Source organism: Euleptes europaea, chromosome 6, assembly GCF_029931775.1.
Source record: "Euleptes europaea isolate rEulEur1 chromosome 6, rEulEur1.hap1, whole genome shotgun sequence".
Lineage (NCBI taxonomy): Eukaryota > Metazoa > Chordata > Lepidosauria > Squamata > Sphaerodactylidae > Euleptes > Euleptes europaea.
The window spans coordinates 17,847,889-17,866,659 of NC_079317.1; the positions used below are offsets into that span (position 1 = coordinate 17,847,889).

At 44.7% G+C, this 18,771-nt stretch overlaps 1 protein-coding gene across 1 annotated transcript in view; it reads right to left on the bottom strand.

Annotated features, from left to right (window-relative positions):
* WDR20 (WD repeat domain 20) overlaps positions 1–14,629 on the bottom strand; it is a 53,089-nt gene extending 38,460 nt beyond the window's left edge. The window contains exon 1 of the mRNA XM_056852065.1: positions 14,351–14,629. Coding sequence (XP_056708043.1) covers positions 14,351–14,614 — 264 coding nt within the window. The 5' untranslated portion in view covers positions 14,615–14,629. The remainder of the gene's footprint in view (positions 1–14,350) is intronic.
* Between the last annotated feature and the right edge of the window lie 4,142 nt (positions 14,630–18,771).

Here is an 18,771-nt window from a genome sequence, read left to right on the forward strand (position 1 = left end):
TTGCTTTCTGCATCATTTCCCATTCTTTGAATATTCAGCATCTAATATTAATTAATGCTTATTTCGATCTTCCCCCATCAACAACTTCAGCTAATCTTTCCCAGAGTCCCTTCTTTATTTCTGGCATGTTATTGGGGGGGGGGGCACTGTGGTGCCAGCTCATCGCAAAAATTCAGTCCAGAAATTCGCAGGTTGGGGGGGAGGAAGGATCATTGGGAAAATAGTCATTTTCTCTCCTGCTATCAGACCGGCAGCAGCTCTCCAGGGTCTCAGGCAGAAGTCTTTCACATCACCTTCTTGCCCAGTCTCTTTAACTGGAGATGCCGTGGATTGAACCTGGGACTTTTTGCATACCAAGCAGATGCTTTACTACTGAGCTACAGCCCTTTCCCGTTCAAAGTACATCCACCCTTAACTGACTGGGGTGATGGCAAAAGCAGTGTAAATTTATGTTGCATGTGTTTTTAAGTCTAGTTATATCCAAAGATTGTGGGAGTACTGCATTTCAAAACCAGCTCTAAGGTGAAACATTAATCTTTTTTAAACCAAGCCTCAAAACATCAATTCTGTCTTTAAAACACAGTATTATGAAAAGTTTTTTTTAAAGAGGCAGTTTTAATTCACCTCCACTGCAAGTTTAAAAGTCTGCATAGCCTGTAGGGGATAAAAAACTGGGCAGGGTTTGGTTGTAAAGCAAGCTAGAACATTCCTTCCCCTCTTGAAAACGGTGCTGTGATGTACAGCTTACATTCAATCTAGGCCTCCAGAACTTGTTTTCCAACCTGCCACTAAACCTCATGATACTAATAAACACCTGCTTCTGGTTTCTCCCTCAATTGCCACATCTCCCTCATTCCCCTGCCTTGCTATATGGTAACCTATGTCAAGCATGGGCTTTTTAGAAAAAAGTATATGCAGGGGGAATAAAACCAAGTGAGCTTTCACTCACAGACTGAACTGGTGAAGCCCAGACACATTTACCCCTCCAGTGAGAACTGGGCCTCAATCTCCTGAGAAATGTGGGAGTTAATTTGCATGCTTCGTGCTCTCATTTGAATAAATGATTTGCACCTGCATTGTCAGTTTTGCTCCTTCGCCTGCTATGAAGGCACAGCACTGTTACTGATCTTACGCTCATGATTTTAAAGAATCATTTTAGACTTGTGGTGACTTAGCAAAAAGTCTACGACCAACACCCGCAGGTATTTCATTGACTGCTTCTATAGAGACTAGCATCAGAAGTGGCAATTCTCTGATTATCAGTGTGCCGGTATTCTCTCTTTCCCACCCCCGCATTTTGTGCATACTTTGGAAACCACTTCTAAACTCTATCAGATGAGAAATACTGTCATGGTGGATGTCTAACAGTTTATGCTAGGTATGCAGATATGGGACAGCAACTTCCAACACCCTGCTGTTTCAGGACCTTAAAGCTCCTTCACCTGTAAGCAATTAAAACTCTCCCAGCTGGCTTTAGCATTTCAACACAACAACCCACCCAACCCCCATTCCACATTTCAACATACAAGAAGCCAAAGCTGGTAAACCAGATTTTTATCTCAGGGGGGCCTGTCCGAAGAGGGCAGAGTGCCTCAAAAAGAGCAGGTGATATGACATGTGCAGCACAACTACAACCCTGCTATCAAGGGAGCAAAACAACTTATTTCCCATAACACTATGCTCAACAGGCTGGATCCCAGTGATAATTATCGCTAACAGAAGAAGGAACCATTTTTTACAAACCCCCTGTCCCTGTAAGGGGCAGAATTTTGAGCAGATCAGTAGGATGCAAGGAAGAGGCAGGGAATTCCATTCCATGAATGGAACCATCTTTCATTACCACTGAGATCAAACACAATGTTTTGGGGTCCTACCTGATGTGAAGTGTTTGTTCATGCAAATAAATGGGTGTTTCCAGTACTGAATCATTGGGTCTGTGTTAGAGAGAAGCAAATGAGTGGGGCCAGGCTCTTTTAAGAAGTTGCTTCAGGATGTCCTGGGACAAACATAACCAGCTGGTCCAGGAGGTGCTGTCAGGAAGACCCAGGAAGACATTGACAGGAGGTACGCTGGTCCATGCTCACTGCCAACTGTAGCAACAAGATCTGCCTCTTTAGGAAGGAGGTATGAGGAATCAAACATTCCTTGAAGATGTGATCGAGACAGAGACTGAAACCAATTAGATGCACAGCTTCCTGGAATTAGGATTCTCGGTATAAGCAGAACATTCGGGCATTGAGCACATGGAGATAACTTTCCCAACACACAGAGGCATCTTACAACTGTAACCACTATAGCAGTCACACATGCCAATCCGCACATTTCTGACCAAATTACTGATGACCGGGGGCTCTGTATAGTGCCTTCCTGGGGAAGGCAATGACCTCTGTAGCTGTTCAGGGGCACTTCACTGTATCTCTAGGGTTCAGCATAAGTGAACAAGGCTGTGATGCTGGCATCAATTAGGCCCTCGCTATTCATTGTGCAAATGGTATCCTGACCATATCTAGATTCGAGTCCAGTAGCACTTTAGAGGCCAACAAGATTTTGGGGGTATGAGCTTTTGAGAGTCAAAGCTCCCTTTGCCAGATTGAGCATATCTGTTCCTTTGAGCAATTTAATGAATATTGGGCTGTGCTCAACAAAAAGTTACAGGATCCCTTGTTTTCCTGCTCATACCCCAACGTTTTTACAGATGAACAACAAGCATCAGTGAAACCTGTTAGACTATCAGCTCCAACAAGATCCACAGAAGTGTGAACGGCTGATGTTAAGAACGTAAAAGAACAGACAATAAAGAAAAGTGTGAACGCTACCCAAAAGCACTTGTATTTCAAAATACGGTAGGCTCACTATGGTGGGAAGCCACAGGGCAAGGGGGAGCTGTCCTTGTGTTTAGGGTGAGGACAACTGCACATCATGTGTTAGGCAATGCAACATAATGATCATCATAGCAGACAGAGTGTCAGACTATGAAATGGGATGAACTGGGTTCGAAACCCCATTTAGCCACAGAAGCTCAGCAGGTGATCTTGGGCCCATGACAATCTCGCAGCCTAACCCATCCTCACAAAGTGGTGGTTGTGAAGATTAAATGGAGCAGGGGAGAACAATGTAAGGAGGTGCTTTAGGTCATGACCAGGGAGAAAAGCCAGCTATAAATTAAATATAAGCATAAATATATATCCAGGGGAGGTCACCTGAATAGTGATGCTATATATAACACATACGGGGGGGGGGGGTCCTCATTCTAATATTTGGGAGACAATCCCAAGGAATTTCAAGAGAAACTGGGCATGGAGGGGGGGAAAGAGACATCTCCAAAGACTGTCAAAAACACGCTGCATAACCTGAAAAGCCAACAGCTACCTAAAGGTTGCTGACCTTTGATCTACTTGAATTAAACTTTAGAATACACAGGAAAGGGATACAAGTGAATAGGAAAGAAAGGTCCAAGGTTATTGCATCAACAGATATTTCAAACACATTCTTACACCACCTGGTAGCACTAAAGAATTCCTAGCTCATGAGCTATGATTTTGAAACCTCAGTCTGCATGTGATCCAAGTAACAAATAGGGTTTGTGGTGACAATATAAAGCGGGCAGGTAGAAATCTGGGAATTGCATGCATGAAATTATAGGCACTATATAAGCATCCCATTTGCCAGCAGGATTTTCCCCTCAAATACCAAGCCTAGCAATGTAAAGTTTCTGGACATTCTGGAGGGCGGGGTGTTTGGAATTTTAAGGGGGGAAATGAATATAGAACTCTTCAATAACGTATTATCACAAAAATTTGTGGATAAAATTAAACTATATATAATTATACATACAGATGCTTCAAAATATGTAGTGTATATCTGCAATATGCACAGGAATTAACTAATGCTGTTGACTGTTTTTCATACTGAATGAATTAGTAAAATCTTTACTTAAAAAGCATTCTATCTTTTCTAGAAAGGAAAAAACTCATTGGCGTTTCAATGCTTCCCAAAATTCTCAAACTTTTCTAATGGAAAAATTGAAAAGAAGTCTTTTTTTAAAAAATTCCCAGTTTTATCCTGGGCTTCACATCTCTAGCGAAGCCAATCTTTAGCTTTCCTGATAAGAACAGTAGCTATAGGAAGTTAGGTATTTGTGGATAAATCTTTACTGACAAACTCAATAAATACAGGAATTGGCAGGATGGGCTGAGAGAAAGGGACACTGGCAGAATGAGACAAGTAGATACAGCAAGCACCTGGGACACACAACCAGAAATCTGGTGGAAACTAGGGGAATAATCAATATGTAGAACCAAAACCCCCCATGGCGCAGAGTGGTAAGCTGCAGTACTGCAGTCCAAGCTCTGTTCATGACCTGAGTTCGATCCCAATGGAAGTTGGTTTCAGGTCGCGGGCTCAAGGTTGACTCAGCTTTCCATCCTTCCGAGGTCGGTAAAATGAGTACCCAGCTTGCTGGGGGTAAATGGAAGATGACTGGGGAAGGCACTGGCAAACCACCCCGTAAACAAAGTCTGCCTAGTAAACATCGGGATGTGACCTCACCCCATGGGTCAGGAATGACCCGGTGCTTGCACAGGGGACCTTACCTTAGAACCAAAACATCTAATTTGCGAGGACAGCTGTACAGAAATGGCCTCTTCAGTGGTAGCTCTTCAACTATACAATGACCTTGCCAAGGAGGCCTGCCAGGCTATGCCTTTATACAGCTTCCAACATTAGATTAAAATGTTGTTCTCTTAAGATTTTTAGCTGTCTGGCTGTTTCTGGCTGAATAGGCTGCTTTATAAAATCATTCCATGTACTCAAAACCGTTTCCTTTTTAGACTGCTTTTAAATTTGTACACAGCCTTGAGCGCTGTAGAATGAAATACCACCAAAAAACCCCACATGCTGACAAAGCGGGGTGGCCTATCAGCTAAGAGCTAATGGGGCATGCAGCCAGTAATAGTGGGAGGTAACTTAGAACTTGAAATATTCAGCCTCCCTCCATCCTTACTCTCTCGGGGTTAGGTGTAGCTCAAATCCCACAACTGCTGTGTGGGGACAGGACAGGAAGTGATCTGATCTGGAACAGGCTGTGAGGAGCTTAGAAGGATTTCTTCACCTCATTCCTCCCTCCCCCACCTGTTCTCTCTCTCTTACACACACACACACACGGTCTTGCCTCGATCAGGGACTTTGTGCCTCCTGAGAGAAGTTCTGAGTTAGCAGCAGAGCTTAAAACAGCTGCTGGCATTACCTGTAGTTAAACAGAGCCGCCATGCCAACCTCTGGGGCTTGCCTCAGAGAGTGGGAGTAAGGGCACACCCTTCTACCCACAAGAGCCTCTTACACACCCTCGGAACCAAATAAAAGGTGGTGCGTCTTCCATTTCCTAACAGCAGCTCTCTCACATGTGCGCATTCAAGCACCAGGGAAAAGGACTGAGGAGCTCACACGCACTCTCACAAGATATCCTGTGGCTGTGCTCTGTGAAAGCACCAGAGGGTTGTGTTTCATAACCAGAATGAAAGAAGGAATACCATTCGATCTACATTGGGTCTTCATTGGATCTTCATTGCTTCCACACTCCCTTGGTAGTCACACTGAGCCCCCTAAAAATTTTTTCCTGGGCATCAGCAGACCCTCAGGAATGCCATCAGGCCGAGCAACAGTTTGCAGCAAGGGGGGGGGGGAGAATCAGTAGAGATTGGTGCCCCTGTTCTGAAAGCTTAAGAGCCATTAAATCTTTGGAACTGTCTGGCAGGATACATGCCAACAACTAAGAAGAAGAAGAAGAGTTGGTTTTTATATGCCGATTTTCTCTACCACTTATGGAAGAATCAAATCAGCTTACAATCACCTTCCCTTCCCCTCCCCATAACAGACACGCTGTGAGAAAGCTGTGGGGCTGAGAGTGTGACTAGCCCAAGGTCACACAGCTGGCTTCATGTGGAGGAGTGGGGAAACCAACCCAGTTCACCAGATGAGCCTCCGCCGCTCATGTGGAGGAGTGGGGAATCCAACCCGGTTCTCCAGATCAGAGTCCGCCACTTCAAACCACCGCTCTTAACCACTACACCACGCTGGCTCTCTCATGCCAACAACTAAGCTATGCTTCAGATGCAACTGCAGGCTGCTCAGTCTTCCTCATCATCCACAGATTCCCTCCTCCTCTTCAAAGTTTGCTCAAAAGGAGGTTTCAGGAAAGCTGCTGTTAATGCTAACCAGGTGGAGCAAAAGAGTCCATGGGGTGCTCAGAGCAAGCAAAACATGGTTTGCACGAATATGGCCATTGTGAGTAGCTACTCCAAATGAGCAGCAAGCTCTGAAAAAAACCCTAAAAATTAGGAAATGATATGGTAGCTCCTAAGGCCACACAGAAATCTGAAATGTTTATTCTTATCATAATATTAAGACTGTAGGCTGAAAACCGGTAGTTAAATGGACAGCTGCATAGCAAAGAAAAAGTTGGAGCCTGCCTCCCTGTGGACTGGCTAAACAACAGACGTGAGGTAGTTCAATCACCAAAGGGTACCCATGGATTTTAATTATGAGCTGGACCCTGCAAAGCACAAGCACAGTGGTGCTGGCAGATGTGGACCTTCTCTCCCCCCCCCCCGTTCCCAGTGCAACCCCAGGACCACTGAACAGCTGATGCTGAAGGCTGTATAACTCGAATGGGAAAAGAGCCATGCAGCTCAGGGGGCTGCAAGCAAGGTGGAGGAACTGGATAGAACCAGACCAACTACTACTTCCACCAGTGATGAGGTCAGGGAGATTTTGGTTTCCACGTGTGTGTGTGTGTGTTACGTGCCATCAAGTCACTTCCGACTCATGGCGACCCTATGAATCAATGTCCTTCAAAACGTCCTGTCTTTAGCAACCTTGCTCAGGTCTTGCAAACTGAGGGTCGTGGCTTCCTTTACAGAGTCAATCCATCTTTTGTTGGGTCTTCCTCTTCTCCTGCTGCCTTCAACTTTTCCTAGCATGATTGTCTTTTCCAGTGACTCTTGCCTTCTTGTTTCCACACACACAGCTTTTTGCCCATGTGATTCTTCATGAAGTTCAACACCAGCTTTCTGGAGGTTTCAAATTGCTCGAAAAGGCAACTCAGGAAAAGGATGTGTCTGTAAGCACCTCCAACTTGTACTTCATAAGATTTAACTATTGGCTCATGTGCCAAGGCAGTCTGGGGTGTTTAACATTCTAAATACACAGGGTTTGCTTTAGTTTCTTAAAGCTACCAGGACACAAGTCCTAGGGGCAGACGATACTGTCTGATCATGGAAATGGGGTCACAGAAAGGAATCAGTATTTCTGCCTATACGCAAGTACTTATATAAAGGTGTGCATAAAAATTTGAATAACATGTAAATGAGAAGGTATGACTATGAAAGGGGTACATGCTACCGAACGTATTATGCAAACAAACCTGAATTTTTCCATTTGTTTGTTTCTCTCTTCTAAGTACAATATAGGATTTGCAAATCTACAGAGTCTGTGGAAGGTCCACAAAACCACTCAAATGCTAAGGTTCTGTTCTAATCACAAGATTCCATCAACAAGCACATGTTTGCATTAGCTCACACTTTGGAATTAGCCCTTCAGGCTAATAAAAGTAAATGGGAAACATCGCCCTGAAAAACAAATGAACTCTGCCAGGCCTGCATACAATCTTGTTTGCTTCAGGTGTCATGGGTTACCCAAAATTATAACCATGGCAAAGCATGCAGGGACAAGGGGATTAACATTTTATTTTTAATACATCTTCAAGGCCAGCACAGGTCCATGGCTGCTTTTCAGCACTATGCTACAGGAGTTATTAACCATGGGAACTTCAGAATTGTGTAATGAACTGCAGGCCAGTACAGTATGCACAACTCAAACTGGTAGTACAGTGGAATCTCGAAGTTGGAAGAATGTGATCCAGCAATCAGAGGTTTACTTTCTCCCCTGCATCCCACATAGCAGGCACAGAGACAAATCAGTTGCTAACATCATCAGCCAGACAGCTAGCAATCCAGAAAGTGATCACATTTTTAATTCCAGTCCAAACAATTATTTTCTAAAACTCCAAAACATGCAATTCATAGTCAACCCAAAATAAACCCAGCTGTCCTCTTAACTAGCACCATGAGAATGAGGGATGTTTACAAATTTCATACCACAGGTCGTTCAACCAGAAAATCTCCATCTCAATTCTGCTTCTGTTTTGTCGTAATCAAGCCCAGGATTCTTAAAACTGTACATGTGTACACAAAACCAACCGCGGAAATACAGAAAACCAAAACACTTGACAAACAGAAATTCACATAAAACCACACACCATATCAGCTTCGTTCCAGCTAAAATTGTGACTAAGATACAGAGAAACCCCCTTCCATTATACATTACAGCTATGAATTGCTCTCCTGTACAGATAAAATAATCCACATGGGGGAGCACTCAGGGGGCAGGGTATACTTTCTGCAAACAAATCTCTTGACAGATCAAACACCCACCCCATCTCCAAAAACTTGCCTTGTCTGTGCACAGGCAGGAATTGGGGGGGGGGGCATATGACCAGGGACAAACGTAAACTATTAGGCAAAGCAAGAAGGGACGACACAGGGGTGGGTTCAGATATCTCCTCTGCAAGTCCTCATTTGCCCCCATCTTTAATATATAGTATTTTTTTCGAAGTCCTCAAACAGCTTCACATTCATCCTCCATAATCCTTATAACAGACCTGTCAGAGCCTCTTTATCCCCGAAGAGATGGTGGCTTTGGCTAAGACAATCCAGTATATTCATGACTGTGCTGATGTATCCACCACAAGCAGACAACTTCGCTCCTAACCACTACAATATGCAATATGTTTTGCAGATCATTCCATAACAAGGGACTCCTTGAAATAAGTAAAACCTTAGTATTAAGAACCATCTGATGATATAGCTACAAAAAAACCCATTACCTAAACAAGAAAGAATGTAAACGTATGCTGGATACAATTCTACAAAAGAATTAAGAACAAAGGAGGCAGCAGCGGGAAAGGTGTTGTCCCCCCCCACCCCACACACAGGATTTTACTTCTGAGTGACAAGGTGATAGGTTCAGGTTGCAAAACATCTATACCTTTTCTCCCAAAGCAATCAGGCCAGAAGTTATACATTTTAATCCAATGCCTGTCAAGGACATAAGGTCATAACTCAACATTCTCAAAGAACATTGTGAGAGCCAAGTCATCAAGACTATCATGACAGCCACAGAGAAGTAGAAAGCCATTACATACAACATTCCACAAAGTCTGGAGTTCTATGATTTGTCTTCAGTCAGGGATACTGCTGGTCTAAGTCTAGCTGCATGTGAACCTGGGGCAAACATCTTATCAGGTACCACTTTCCTTCATATTGAGTCAGTTATCCCATAGGTGAAAAGCCAAAACAGCTAAATAATCCTGCAATCATTAAGTCCTGCTGTGGTACATGTTGGAAAGCCTAATATGGTTCTAATATGGTGAGAGCCAGCATGGTGTAGTGGTTAAGAGCAGTGGTTTTGAGTGGTGGACTATGATCTGGAGAACCAGATTTGATTCCCCACTCCTCCACATGAGCTGTGGAGGCTAATCTGGTGAACTGGATTGGTTTCCCTACTCCTACACATGAAGCCAGCTGGGTGACCTTGGGCTAGTCACACTCTCTCAGCCCCACAGCTTTCTCACAGGGCGTCTGTTGTGGGGAGGGGAAGGTGACTGTAAGCCAGTTTGATTCTCCCTTAAGTGGCAGAGAAAGTCGCAATATAAAAACCAACTCCTCTTCTTCCCAACCATAAATTCTGTTACTGTTACCAACACTTCGGATATTTATCAAACCAACTAGTGGTCTAACGTACCTACTTTACCATAGCAGTTCGGGAAAATGTCTGTAGTTTAAATTACAATGGTTAAAAAAACACCCAGATTTTTCTTGAAATCTTTCTGCCACTATTTAGGGCAGCTGAAGATAGGGTATGACCCACCAGCATACTACCGGCCAGTTTCCGGGGTACTGCCTTGCACCAGCTAGGGTTGCGGGAAATCCCACAGACTGTTGGATCAGGCCAACTTTGCTTCAGCCTAATATATGGCTTTAAGCAAGAGTTCAACACAGATTAGTTATGGCTTCACTATCCAGACATCTTGCACGTTACATTTTCATCTCATCCTCCCCCCCCATTAACCCCCCTCCCATGTTACCCTCACAACGACCATGTGTGAAGTAAGTTAGGCAGAGAGTATGCAACTGGCTCAAGGTCACACACTGAGTTTTTCCCGGCAAATTGAGACATTAACTTGAGTCTCCATCTGCCTCATCTTCTAACTGCTACACCACAATGTCTCTTAGTGTACCCACTCCTAGACTGTAAATTCAAAATTCACTGGTTGATCACAGGTATTTTAATATAAAATAGGCTAGATTGAAGTTTCTCCACTCCACAATGACTCACCTCTATTTAACAATATTTAAATGAGCCTATTGCGACTGACCTGCAAGGCAGAAAGAACGGCTATTTAGAATAAGTTTGTTTCCTAAAATTTCCTAATCAGTGTAATACACTGTTGCCAAGTTTGTGACAGTGAACTGAAACTCTACATTCTCAGACAGAGAAAAAACACACTCTGGATTCCCACCCCCAGCCCTGTTCATGACAGCCATTCTAAAGTCAAAGGTATTCACAAGTTCAAGGTTGGCTTCAAGAGCATTCATGTCCACCTAGGCTGTGGATATGTTCAAAGCCAGAAATAGTGATAAGACAAGCATAACTGAATCAACGCAATTCTACAAATACTTGGAATGAACAAATCATGAACAGAAGGTACTCAAGACTACTTACCTTTCCCACATCCCCGGACCCTCAATAGCCCCCCAGAAAGCTAGTGGCAAAAGTCCTGGGGAAATGCCATGGGAAGCTGCTCTGAGGAGAGGGAAGTAGGCCACATTGACCCCACTCCCCTCTTGCATCAGTGAAAGAGCAAGGAATGACAACATTATGCAGTTCCCCCTCTTCACTGTGCACTACCGCATTTTGTTCCTGGGCCTCTGGTGCTTTGAGCAGTGGGAAAGATCCACGAGCACCATTCGGAGAATCTGTCTCCCTCTATCAATGCGTTGCTAAGGAGGAATGAATTAGACTCTTAAAATATTTTGTAAGAACATAAGTAGTCACTTCCCTGCTTGACAGATGTAAGTTCAATAATCAGTATCTATCAACAGATTGTCTTGACAGGCTAGAACATTAGGGACAGATTCCTCAGTTAGCAGACAGCAAGACTGTAATACTTGTATTTCTGGCATTTCATTCTTGTTGGCTGCTTCTCACAGATCTCCAAAAGTGGTCTGCATTTTAGCTATTTTCTCTAAAAGATACCTGAATTCAAACCTGACTCGTCATGCTCATGAAAAGCATCTAGTTCATTCACACTAATCAAAGTTAAACCAATGCACATGCAAAATCATACTGACATGAACTTTAAAGAACTATGAGCTTCTAGGGATTAACATGGTGCAGTGGTTAAGAGCGGTGGTTTGGAGCGGTGGAGTCTGATCTGGAGAACCAGGTTTGACTCCCCACTCCTCCACATGAGCAGCGGAGGCTAACCTGGTGAACTGGATTTGTTTCCCCATTCCTACACATGAAGCCAGCTGGGTGACCTTGGGCTAGTCACAGCTCACTTCCAGTTCGCTCAGCCTCACCTACCTCACAGGGTGTCTGTTGTGGGGAGGGGAAGGTGATTGTAAGCCAGTTTGAGTCTCCCTTAAGGGGAGAGAAAGTCGGCATATAAAAACCAATTCTTCTTCTTCATGGATCAGAATATCCACCTCACAACAAGTATTAAACAGAAGTACAATTCACTGTTTAGAGTTCTGTAAACCACTCAGCAAGCACACCTCTTGCTCAAGGATGTAAAGCTATAAGCAATCCATCTCTAAAGTGATCTCAACTGTGTGTTCAGAGCCAAATTTTTGCTGTATCTTTGGGAGGCAATCTATATAGTTCCAATATCATTACCAGAAACTGAACACACAAGACCTTTGATACATACAACAACATACAAATTAGTTCTGTTATACTGAAGTTTAGCTGGGGAGGGAGCCTATTAATTCTTTAGATACCACACAGCCTAGAACCAATTAAATGATACCTGCATATTACATTTGTTTCTCATCGTTCCTCTCAAGGGTTAAGAGCACCATTTCAGACTAACAACATGGTAGGTTAGGCAAAGGAAGAGTACAAAGCATTTGTTCTACCACTGCTTAATAGCTGATCCTAGAATAGGCACCATTCCAGTAAAACAAATAAAATCCTGGAAATGCAACAAATGTGTTGCAAAGTTTCTGCTTCTCTCTACTAGTATGGAGAAGTGGTTTAATATAAAAACGTCTGCAAAAAGTTCTAACATTTTGTGGTTACCATTGAACAAATGCCCTCTTTCTACCACAAGAAACCTCTTTCATAAGAAGCCTCTGCAAATCAGAACAATGAAGCAATGAAATCCATGAATGTTCCACACTTTCAGAAGTTCACCTGTTGTTCTGAGTATCACAACCTTGCAAACAAGTTCACAAAAACAGAAGTCTACAAAAACTAAGTTCTTGTGCCCATGCATACTAATGCAAGTCATTTGCACCGCATAATAGCCAGGGGGAGGGGTGGAAGTGAAGAACCTATTCTCATCTGCTTTACAAAAATTTCCCTGCCTGAAGGCAATTCTTACTCAACACAAGTGAGAGGCTATTTACAAGCATAGAGAATATCACCTAAAATAATGCTTTCAAATGGAACATTCTTCAATTTATAAAGGTTTTGGCTATAGAGTAATAATGCCTTACAAAACTTTTTAGCACCATATCTGAAAGATTCCATAAGTTTTGTGACAACACTTACTCTAAACTATTTAATTTAGAAGGGATCCTTTCACTGAAAATGAGATGCTGAACTGCTGCTACAAGAAACCAGGTACAATACATTGGCAAGTCAATTGACAGCTCAGGTACAGAACTGCACCATGGGTACAAGAATGTCCTTGAAATAAAGCCCGGCTTCTTTAAAAGAGACTATGAGTTAATAATTGCCCATGAAAGTTACCCCTCCGCCAACATTATACGTAGCTTTGTGAAACCCAATTGGTTATGTCCGTGTTCATTAAAATAGAATTATGGGTTTCACAACACTGACACACAAATGAAAGTGTATGATGTCTTAAACCAGTAGACTGAAGTGCAATTTTATATTATCTGAATCAGAGACAGATCATCCATACCTTATGTCATATTCGAGCATTTACACTCATATTAACTGCACAGCCTACCTACCTTTTTGAAACATCTACCAACCAAGAGGAGCCTTCCACCACAGGACAGAACACTCAATAGAACGATACTCCACTCTTTTCCACAGAAAACCGTGTGTACACACACACACACTGCTACCAAAGTAGACTGTGTCTGCTGCAAGATACTATCTTCTCATCTTATTACAAAAACATGTAAACAAAAAACCATGCTGCCTTCATATCTTCTCTAGCCAGTCACCTAGAATATTGTGGTGCAAATCCACAGCTGAAAGATTCCCTGTAAACAAGGCCTAAAGATCCCTGGAACTTCAAAATACCCAAAACATTCTAGCAATTAAACAGCAGCAACAAACTAACAGCCATTCGTACCACTTCCACACCCCTTGCCCAGGGGTACATGCAACAAGCAACTTCAAGGCGTCTAGTTTCTATACCCCACACACACTTCAAGAATTTAAGAGACCCGATCCTTGCAAGATTAGATCAGTGGTCCCTTTAGATCAGCATCTAGTCTCGCATAGCAGCTAAAGAATTGCCCTGTGGGGCCAAAAAAACAGGGCATAGAGGCCAAGGCCTTCGCTCGGTGTTGCCTCCCAGCACTGGCATTCTCAGGTTTGAACACTTTACTGACCACGACCACCCATGGCTCCGTAGTTAAAAGTCTGATGCAGCACTACCTTCCTCCTAGCAGGCATCCAGATACACGTGGTTTGCTTGCACAACGTGCATTCTCACCACAACCGGGAACCGACGCAGCACGGGGCATGAAGGGCAACGAAATAACTCTCCGCCCGTTCCCCAAACCGACTCAAGGAGCCCCCCCCCGAAGCTCCCCCCACCCACCAACTCCCCAAAGAGAAGGAGTCATAAGGGTCGAGGAGGGGCCTCACTGACAACTGCGTGCCTCAGGCAGCCAGGAGGCGCCCGGGCGAAGGGCCGAGCGTCGCCTCCACCCCCAACCCCGCCAGCCTCGGCTTCCCTCAGCCGCCGCAGGCCTCCCGAGGGGCGCCAGGCCCTTCCCCCAACCCCCCCCCCCCCGCGCGTTACCTTGCGCACCCCCTTGTAGATATAGAAGTAGAGCTCCCGGCCCACATTGAAGCAGAGCCGGTCCCCGTTGCCGCTCTGGTCGTTGACGTTGACGAAGGAGACGCGGACGGGGTTGGAGCCCTGCGAGTTGAAAGGCACCCGGTTGGGCCGGCTGTACTCCGAGTGGCTCAGCAGCTTGTACAGCCCCTCCCGGGTGGTGAACTGGGTCTTAATCTCGTTCATCTCCTTCCCTCCTCCCTCCGCCGCCATCTTGGAAAGGAGCATTCATCCTGCCCCAGTGCCCGGATGTAAGGCTCAGTGCGCAGCCGCACCGGGGGGCGGGGAGACGATGTCGACGCCGGCCCGAAAGGGAAGGGAAAGGCTCGCGCCGGAAAGTGGGAGGAGCCACGCGGCCTCTCCCGTTTACTCCCACGCCGCGCATGCGCTAGCCCTCTCGGCCTCTTTAGCGCGGGGTGCAGGGGGCGGGGCGAAGCTCAGGTGGGAAGGGAAGAAATGGGAGGCGCTTCGGTGCGTGAGGGGCGAATGAACGAAGAGGCGGGGATGGGAGCATGCGCAGAAGGCGCCTGGGCTAATTGAGGGGTGTGTTGTGCGAAGATCACTGGATGTGGTTAGGGATAAGGAAACAAATATGACCTAAGTGTGGGAAAGCATACTACATTTGTTCCAAAGCACTCTTGTTCTTCATTGCATCACAGCTGTATCCTTCTTACATATGCTTCACTTTTCTGTTGATTTAAAAAAAAAAAACTAGATAAAACAACACCTTTTTCCTTCCAGAAATTCAAAGAGGGTGTGCTTATAACCTCATTTTATCTTCATAGCAACCCTGCGAGCAGGGCTGCCAACTCTGTCTTGGGAAATTCCTGGAGATCTGGGGGTGGAACCTGGGGAGGTGAGGTTTGGTTAGGGGAAGGATCTTAGGGTAGTATAATGTTAATTAGGTTTGCCAACCTCCAGGTACTAGCTGGAGATCTGCTGTTGCAACTGATCTCTAGTTAGAACATAAGAAAAGCCCTGCTGGATCAGACCAAGGCCCATCAAGTCCAGCAGTCTGTTCACACTGTGGCCAAACAGGTGCTTCTAGGAAGCCCCCAAACAAGACGACTGCAGCAGCACCATCCTGCCTGTGTTCCACCGCACCCAAAATAATAGGCATGCTCCTCTGATCCTGGAGAGAATAGGTATGCAGCATGACTAGTATCAATTCTAACTAATAGCCATGAATACCCCTCTCCTCCATGAATATGTCCACTCCCCTCTTAAAGCCCTCCAAGCTGGCAGTTTGGTTGATAGAGCTCAGTTCACCTGGAGAAAATGGCCACTTTGGCAATTGGACTCTATGGCATTGAAGTTCCTCCCCCCCCCCCAACCCTGCCTCAAACCCTGCCCTCCTCAGTCTCCACCCCAAAAACCTCCCACCGATGGTGAAGAGGGACCTGGCAACCCTAAATGTTACAGACTCCTCCCTCCAAAGCAGCCATTTTCTCCAGGGGAATGGATCTGTGCAGTCTGGAGATCATTTGTAATTGCAGGAGATCTCCAGATCCCACTTGGAGGTTGGCAACCCTATATGAGGTAGGTCAGGCTGACAGACATTGACTGGCTCTAAGTTGCCCTACACAATTTAAGAGCATGGAGGAGATTATATAATAGCTAATGTAGTGTAGCAATTAAGGTGTTTAGCTAGGATCTGGCACAGTTGGATTCAAATCCCCATCCTGCTGCAAAACTTGCTGGATTACCTTTGGCCAGTCACTCGGTCTCAGCCTAACCTACTTCATGGGGTCATTGTGAGGGCAAAATGTACGATGGGCGAACCGTGTATGTTGCTCTGAGCTCTTTGGAGGAAGAATGGAACAAAAATGTTCTAAACAGATAGTATATTTTAAAAAATTAACTACTTGGCATTAAAAACATGCTGGTGAACTCTCACACAAATTAAGTCCTGCCAGTAATGCATTCTGGGAGCTAAGCATAGCCTGTTATATACTTGTGGATGACACACTGTACATTAAGAGGAAGTGATTATTCCATGCATTTGCCTAAGTAACTTTGGGCTATGTTCATCAATGCAAATATTGCTGCTATTTGTGTGTGGTGTCAGAAAGGGAGACAAGAAAGGTAGAAAAGGCATCCTGTTCTCCCAGCAGCTGGAAGCAGCAGAACCAAAAGTGGCCCTTGAAGGGCTATCTAGAGGAGGGGCTGTGGCTCAGCGTTAGAGCAGCTGCTTGGCATGCAGAAGGTCCCAGGTTCAATCTCCGGCATCTCCAGTTAAAGGGACTAGGTAGGTAGGTGATTTGAAAGGCCTCAGACCCTGGAGAGCCGCTGCCAGTGAGTAGACAGTACTGACTTTGATGGACCAAGGGTCAGTATAAGGCAGCTTCATGCGTTCATGTGTTCAGTTGCCTATGCCAAGGCAAAGACTGTTTGTGTTAAGAATATTACAACAGGACCAGGTGGCAATCCATTTTGGAGGACGCCTGGCAACCTCCCTCATTCCTGCAAAGTGTCCTTCTCCTAAAATGTTGCTGATCCAGCCTTTTTTTTTTCCTTGGCAGGGAACAAATATTGATTACTATGCAGCCCGTTCCTGTATATGTTTATTCAGGAGTGAGTGCCACATTGCTATGGGGCTTCCTACCAAGGCAGTGTACTTAGGATTGCATCCTTTATGGTAGTAGTCTGCAAGACGAGAGAAAGAGAAGAACAAAGAAGACAGCCCTGGCTGCTATAGTGTGGATGTACCACCTGCCATCAGCCATATAATCTACTATGCATATGATTACTTAAGCTCATCAGTGGAAAGGCAATTAGACTAAGTATCTGTGCCATAAAGACAGCACGTGGGTTTTATTTGTCCATCTGCATCTAGAAAATGTGAAACTTGCTGCCAACAGGGAAAATAGAGGTCGATGCCACAGAGATGGGAAGGAAATGGAGGTTTTCCCACGGTTTGGGTGACGAACTGCAAAAATCTTCAGTGTAGGAAAGCTGCTGGAGTGATCGTTTTCATGCTCATCCCACATCCATTTCATGCCTCGGTTGCCATAAATAATACTGATACTTCATCACCATTAGATACGCCTCATCTTTCCCCTCTGCATTCAGTCTATTTAAATGGTGGGTTTAACATAAGCCATGAAGGCTATGGAAGGCATGAGGAATTTTTACCTGCCACATCCCCTGATGCTCCACTGTAGAGCTGGTTTCAAATATGACCTGAGAGATGTGAAGACTGATGCAATGAGTAGGAAGTTCTTGCAAATAATTGGGACATCTGGCATCCAAAACTCTGGGCTGGCACACAAAAATGTGATGAGAAATTGTTCACACAGCTCCAAAAAGTGTGTGAAGGCAGGAAGCAGAGTTCAGTTATGGTTTATTCACATTTATTTATTGAAAACATTTTTATTTAAAATATTTTTCCCAATTAAGAAGAAGAAGAGTTCATTTTTATATGCCAACTTTCTCTTCCTTTTAAGGAGGATCAAACTGGCTTACAATCTCCTCTTCCCCTCCCCACGATAGACACCTTGTGAGGTAGGGGGGCTGACAGCGGAGAGAACTGTAACTGGTCCAAGGTCACCCAGCACGCTGCATGGGTAGGAGCGGGGAATCGAACCTGGTTGTTCAGATTAGAGTCCGCCGCTCATGTGGAGAAGTGGGGAATCAAACCCGATTCTCCAGATTTAGAGTCCACCGCTCTTAACTACTACACTGCGCTGGCTCCGCCTTCAAGGAGGCAAATGGGAAGCAGTGAAGCAAGACTGATTGATTTCAGGATGACTTACATTCAGCTGTTTATTTATTTAAAACATTTCTGTGCTGCCTTCCACCCAAATAGGCTCCCCAAGGATGCACCCTTCAAAACATTAAAACAGCATTTAAAATAAATTATATATTGTGAGAGGGAGGGCAGGAAGGGATGAGCCAGCTCTCAGGTCTTGTGGCCCTTTCTTATATGCCCAGGGTAATGAGCAAAGATCACCGGGGGAGTGGGGTGTGGAGGTAGATTTTAATTTCCTGCATTGTGCAGGGGGTTGGACTAGATGATTCTTGGGGTACCTTCCAGCTCTCTGTGTCTATGTTTCTAAAATAATTCAGTAAAAACGTGTGTGTGTGTTAAGTGCCGTCAAGTCGCTTCCAACTCATGGCGACCCTATGAATGAAAGTCCTCCAAAATGTCCTATCTTTGACAGCCTTGCTCAGATCTTGCAAATTGAAGGCTGTGGCTTCCTTTATTGAGTCAATCCATCTCTTGTTGGGTCTTCCTCTTTTCCTGCTGCCCTCAACTTTTCCTAGCATGACTGTCTTTTCCAGTGACTCTTGTCATCTCATGACGTGACCAAAATACGACAGCCTCAGTTTAGTCATTTTAGCTTCTAGGGTCAGTTCAGGCTTGATTTGATCTATAACCCACT